This window comes from Corvus brachyrhynchos, unplaced genomic scaffold (assembly GCF_000691975.1).
Source record: "Corvus brachyrhynchos isolate BGI_N302 unplaced genomic scaffold, ASM69197v1 scaffold5, whole genome shotgun sequence".
In the NCBI taxonomy this organism is placed as follows: Eukaryota; Metazoa; Chordata; class Aves; order Passeriformes; family Corvidae; genus Corvus; species Corvus brachyrhynchos.
Window position 1 is genome coordinate 13,375,066 of NW_008238321.1, and position 6,633 is coordinate 13,381,698.

The 6,633-nt window shown below is 38.2% G+C and overlaps 1 protein-coding gene across 2 annotated transcripts in view; it reads left to right on the forward strand.

Moving 5' to 3' along the window:
• PDPK1 (3-phosphoinositide dependent protein kinase 1) overlaps window positions 1-6,513 on the forward strand; it is a 30,915-nt gene extending 24,402 nt beyond the window's left edge. For both annotated transcript variants that reach the window (XM_008633538.2, XM_017734244.1), the window contains exons 13-14: window positions 584-736; window positions 1,344-6,513. In XM_008633538.2, coding sequence (XP_008631760.1) covers window positions 584-736; window positions 1,344-1,451 — 261 coding nt within the window. In that variant the 3' untranslated portion in view covers window positions 1,452-6,513. The remainder of the gene's footprint in view (window positions 1-583; window positions 737-1,343) is intronic.
• The last annotated feature ends 120 nt before the right edge of the window (window positions 6,514-6,633 follow it).

The following is a 6,633-nucleotide window of genomic DNA, read 5'->3' on the forward strand; positions in this document are numbered from 1 at the left end:
TTCTTGATGCATGTCTGAATGTGGTTTGAACCAAAAATACCAAAAAATGAAATACAAGCCCATGTTGTTTTCAACTGTGGTGTTTTTTCTGGATCTGACTTTGTACCTTTATCCTGAGAGAGGGAGAGGTGACATTAGAACATAAGAGTTAACTTCAGCAGTGTACAGATGAGCAAGGGTAGTCTGCATCAGCTTTACAGGAAAGAAGGTTCTCTTTTATCTAAGTTACTACCTGCTTCTTCGTAGTCTTTTCTACAAAATCGTGACTATTGATTTCTTTGAGACATAGATTCTGCTTCACTCTGTACAGCTAGGTGTTTTATGTTTTACTAGAACTTGAAGATACTTTCCCAAAATAGTACTTGTGTTTTGCCATGTAGTAGAAATGCACTGCAACACCCTAAAAAAGGAGTGAGGTCAAATAGGTAAAGTAAAATTAAAGACCCCCAAACCCAAACATACCATCCTATCACTGAGCTGGTTTTATCCTGCCTCTCTTGTTCAGTTCAGAGATCTGTAGATTTACATTTTTAATTCCTTCATGGTTTTTTTTTTGCATTGCTGCTTCTACTTTTCTTGTTAGGGATTGTTTGCACGTCGGCGCCAATTGCTGCTCACGGAAGGGCCCCACCTGTATTATGTGGATCCTGTCAACAAAGTTCTAAAAGGAGAAATTCCATGGTCTTTAGAGTTGCGTCCAGAAGCCAAGAATTTTAAGACGTTCTTTGTTCACACGGTAAGTTTCTTCTTTGAATTTCTTTGTAAATTGCTTTAAGGTCCTTGGGCAATTTCTGTAAGCTGTTATCAAAAAGATTTTTCTGGAGAAGGTATAATAGCTTAGATACAAAATTTCATAGTCTTAATTTAAAACAAAAATAAACAAAAACCTGAACAAAGTCAACCAACCAAAAAAAGGCACAAAATCCTCACCCCCAAACAAAATCAAACAATAAAAAAACAAAAATCACACAAAAACGCACTCTGACATACACATTTCTCACAAAAATGCAACTGTATTTTTATTATTAGTGTTTAAATAAACTGTAAGTGGATTTTGGGATTTGAAGGACATTCTTAAGGGCTTCTAAAATTTAGCCCTCTTTATATGTAGTGAATCATGAGAGGTGTATTAATATATTGTCAGTTGACTGCTTAAAAATATTGAGGTGCCAGATGTATGGTTAATCAGTAATATATAATGTTACATAGCTGTAATTGAGTTTAACTTTCAGAAAGTTAATGAACTAATTATGAATAATTATTTTATTGGTAGGTGCAGAATTACTACTGCTTTTTGGTTTAACTATGTTTGGAGTAATCATTGAAATGTTGTTCACTTATAGCCAAACAGGACATATTACCTGATGGACCCAAGTGGGAATGCTCATAAATGGTGCAAAAAGATACATGAAGTTTGGCGGCACAGATACCACCAGAATGCTGCAAAATAGTAAAGCTCATCCAAAATTTCCGTTTCCCTTCTTGCTGCTAGAACTCCGTGTGCAGCCGATCAGAGGAGTCTTTTCAACCCACCTATTACCATCTCAAGGGGAAGCATACGTCTGAAATGTTTTTGTTTTGTGTTTGTCTGTTTGGTTTTTTTTTTTTTGTTTTAATTTTTTTTTTTTTAAGAAGGAAAAAAAAAAGGAAGAAAAGCAAAAACCTAATGGAATTCAGGGTTGCTTTGCTCGCTCTTTGTGCTTCTGTTGAGGCTTCCACATGCATATCATTGCAGTGAAGATCTTGCTTTTGTGCACTTCAGTTCGGTTTCTGCTGCAGACTAGTGGATAGACCTTGCATTACCAGCTTCACTTAAGATGAGTTAAAACCAATCCACACGCACACATGCCGAATCATGTACCAGCCTTGCATTTTATGGGGCTGGAGTTTTCTGTGACTCTCAGATTATCATTAAACTGTGTTTCATCAGGGAGCTTTTATATGCCTCTCCTACGTACCACCTCTTTGTTTTCTCTTCCTTTCCTCACAGTCCCCCAGCTTATTGGTATATGGCATTTGTAGCCAGGTCAGTTGCACCCTTGTGTAATTCCTAATATAGCTCTGGTTGCAGGATTTGTGTGGTACTTTAGTAATTATGTGAGTGAATCAGATGTATTTGTCTGACAGACAGGCTCCAATGATAAAAGTTTTGGAAAAGTAAAATGCTGAACATAGCACTGAAATTTCTAAAATTGAGATGTTGGCTTCTGAAGCATTTTAAACATTAAGTTTAAATTTTAATATAAGTCATATGTGTGTTTAATCAAGGGATGGTAAACTTACCAGCATGCTTTTAATTAATGCTAACTAAAAGAGAAACTAGTTAGTATGGGGAAGAAAAGGCTACTATTGAAATAGTAACTAGTTTTTCACCTTTTCAGCAAACGAGGTCTAGAAGCTTTTTTTCCAGGGTGTGTATGTGTTGTGCATTTTAGTGGGGCCAACCTATTTATCTGAGTAGAGAAGGAAGTGTGAAAACTTTGTACAATTGATTACTTGACTTTTTTTTTTTTTGTCTCATTTTATAATGAGATGTCAATTCTGGTTTTGGCCAAACATTCAGGAACTCTGGAAAAAAATGTAAGCAATTGAAATATAGATAATAAAGTAATCTGGTTAGAAAAAGGCAAATATTGATACAAAGAGGAAAATATATGGTACTTAAAGCATATCTATAAAATGAAAATATTTTTCATATCAATCTCCTTTACCCTCTTCAAATTATGGCTATTTTTTGTGGTCAAACATTTCTTGTAGTGTTACAAAGACACAACTTCCTGTGTGGCATGCCTGTGTTCCTAGACCTTGCATAGAGGAATGACCTAGGTCTGGACAAAGGCATTCCTTTCTTGTTTTAAAAGCAGTATAAACATCACACCTATTTATTCACTCACTACACATACCATTACTTGGCATTTTGAGTTGTCATACTATGATGTGCTTTTCCTTCCACCAAAGAAAGGTTTCTCTATAATGTTGAAAAAACTCCTAGGCTACTGTTTCTAGAAGCAGTCTTTTAAAAACAATGGCTTATCAAATTTCTCAGAAAATACATGAATGTCGAATATTTTCTTGTATAGGGTGAAGGAGATTTATTATTGATCTCTTAAAAACTGTGTTATATGGTTGAACTTGATGGCAGTTCAGCTTTTCCAGTCTTTAAAAGAGGCAGTGCAGTTGCCTTTGCTTTTGGAGCCAACTGCGTTCTTGTAGTCTTCTATATCCCACCACGTATGGAAACCTGAGAGAAGCAAATCCCTCGTTTACTGTGTCTGGTGTTAAGGGAGAGAAGGTGTCCTGTAAATGGCTGAGATGAGGAAGACAGAAAAGTGTTCCCTTTGCATCATGAGAAATTTCATCACATACGAAGTACACTCCTTGTCACTCAAATTTGAATAGCACAGGGCATCTTTGGTCTGAGTCTGTAGTAAGCTATATGTGCCATTCTAACCAAGATGACATGTATTTTAAGGCTGTTGCAGTGCTGTCCATTTGTTCTCCAGCTGTCAAATTCCAGCCATGTGTTGTGTCCACTGGAGGCAAGCCCATACCCCTTTTGGATTTAGTCTCTGCTATAGAGATCCAGACAGATCCCCAGCTTTATACAGGGGAGTTTGGCAGTGATGGAGGTTCACGGTGCCACTGCTGTTCCATGTGACAAAACTTGGCCTTACATAAAAAGTCTGGCAAAATGACCTCCATTGGCTTGTTAACTAGGTATAATTCTCGGTGTGCTTAAACATGTTTTCTGTAATGTTTAGATTTTGTCATTTTACCATAACAAGTTAATTGCTATGTTTTTTCACACCTTGAAAATCTTCCCTCAGTAGACTTCCATCCTGCCCACCAAAAGCTTTCAGCCAGCCAGATCTTGGTAGCAGTAAGCTGGCAAGAAGGTATCTGGAAGGCTGATGTCTGCATTCTAGAAGTCCTTTTTTTTTAACTGACCATGCTGTTATTAGAAAACTATGAGCATCTCTTACAGGCATCACTCCGCTTAGAACTTCAGTATTCCTAATCCAGTCTTACTTAGCTACTGCCTTTTTAGGAAGGAACTAGAACTTTCCTGGGAGAGGTATTTCTATTTCTTGGGCTATAGGTGGAATCTGTGAGTTTGAAAGGTGGCAGGAGTAGAGAGTGAGATGTCACAAAGCAATTGTGGATTCAGGTATGTTTTACCAGTTTGTCCACTTAAATGTGTGTTGACAGGTGCTGCATACTTTGAAGGGCTGGTACCCATTTTAAATGCTTATACCTGATGTGGGGTAGATTCATATCTTTGGCCTGAAGATCACTCCTGTGGTTCGTGGGAGTTCATGGAATGCAATGGGCAAGGGAGGTTCTTCAGAGCTGCACGTAAGCCCAGGTGATTTTTCTGCTTTTAATCCAAGGTTTTCAAAGCATAAAAAAAATTGTTAGGTACTTGAAGACTCTTCTTAAGATTCCTCCTCACTGCAGGCCTACTGAAAACCCAATCTGTTGGTGCATTCCATCTCTTGCAATTTGAACAATTGCCAATAATTTATGAAGAATCTGGTCAATAGTGTTGTCATTTTGCTTTGCTTGGTATTTGAACTTCAGAAAGGTATTTATTCCATCTTTTTCTGTGTGTGGAGCTTAAGAAAGGATGAAGTACTACTGCCCAGTCACAAGAAGTTCAAGACTACTTTGATAAACTGAGAAATTAGTTTGTTACCGTTCACCTTAAAGTCGAGTTTTGTAAAGGTTTTGTATTAAGGAAGAGTTACTTCAGGTGTGATGCTGAGGCGTTGTGAGCAAACTGATATTGCCTATTATGATTCCATTTGCTAAGCACTTAGATGCTGAGAAGATCAAACTATCAGACAGTACTGTGCTCTCCTTTCCTCCTTCTGACATGATCTAATTGTGAACTATCTGCTATTACATAAGTCTGGAAAGAACTGTGGATTGAAACAAATATGTGATGATTCTAATCAGTTTTCATAGTTCAAGATGCTTAATTTAATGTGCTTGATATATTTTGTGCTGGGAACTTTGAAGAATTATGAGAATTTCCCACATGTACATTTTCTTTTGAATGATTTAGTAAAGTCAAGACAATGACTTCATTTGGCTTGTTGACAAAACATTTGATTTCAACACCTTGCTGAGGAGAGAACTTGTGAATTAATAGCTGCCTAAACATGTGGCCTCTGGATTTTGATCATTCTTTCTACTAGTAAATTGCACAAATAGGTGTGGTATTTATATCTGAAATTTTGCTGAATGCCTGTAATACTTCATGGAAATATTTTATTAATCAAATGGAAATGTTCCTGCAAAGCCTCATGATGCAGATTATCCATCAGTTGATCAAGTGAGCTTACAGACAAAGTTCTGTGACCCAAAATGGCACGTTTTCATATATGACTGATAATTTCAGAATGTTTCCTCTTTCGTAGAAGAGATTACTGTTATGCAACAAACAGTTGGAGAGGTTCTTAAGCACCTAATAGCCTGGTTTTAGAATAAATAGAATATACTGAGTTGGAAAGGACCCATCAGGGTCATCAAGTCCAACTCCTGGCCCTGTGCAGGACTCCCCAGCAATCCCACCATGTGCCAGACACCCTCTTGAACTCAGGCAGGCTTGCTAGTGTGACCACTTCTTAAGGAGCCTGTACCAGCGTTCAGCCGCCATCTGGGTGAAAAACCTTTTCCTGACACGTAACTTAAACCTCCCGTGACTCAGCTTCATGCCATTTCCTTGAGTCCTGTCCCTGGGCAAGAGAGAAGTCTTGTCTGTCAGCCGGGCCATGAATGTAGATGGTTGCCGTTTGACAAAGCTTCCTATGGCCATGTACTAACCGATTTGATGTGGCGAATGTTCAAAATGGTAGCAGAACTTAAAATTACTGTATCTGACAAAAGAAAAAAAAATAGGAACCAGGAACAATAATCAGTTTTGATAGTTGTATGCTGTTTTCAGGTTGGTGGCAGTCAGTTACATGTGTAATATGCTCTACCTGGTTTGTAGCTTAACTGTGATGTAAAGAAAAAAGAAAAAAAAGGAAAAACCCACCCCAAACAAACAAAACCCCTGACCCCCCCTCAACAAACCACAAAACAATCTCCCCTCCTCCAAGAACTTGTGAAGACAGAAGCAAATAATGCAATGATATAAGATACACACTTTTGTATTTTTATTCTTATAAGGTTATTTGCTGGCTCTTGTTGGCCTCTAGTTCAGTCTGTGTTATTTAAATTCTAATATATGAATTATTTGGATTGAATTCATGTTCGGGGCCATGGTGTTGTATGTATTGATGTACAGCCTTGAATGTGAATAATTATTGTAAACTATATTTTACACCTTTTTTCTGGCTTTATTATATAAATTTTCTATTGGTCGATGATTTAATCATATCTCATAATTTAATGACTGTTTATTCTCCTCCTGACAGATCTCTGTGCTGTAGATGTGTAGTTAGTGACTGGATGACGGATTTCACTTATGCTTGGTAGTCTGTAATAAAGGCATGTAGGGTTCTGCGCGGCCTCCGCCTCTTCCTTCCGCCGTGGGCAGAGGGGCAGGGGGCACACGAGACGGGCCCGCGGCCTCCGGCCCGGTGGCGGCCCTGTCGCAGGCGTGAGCGCTGCTCCCGGAACCCC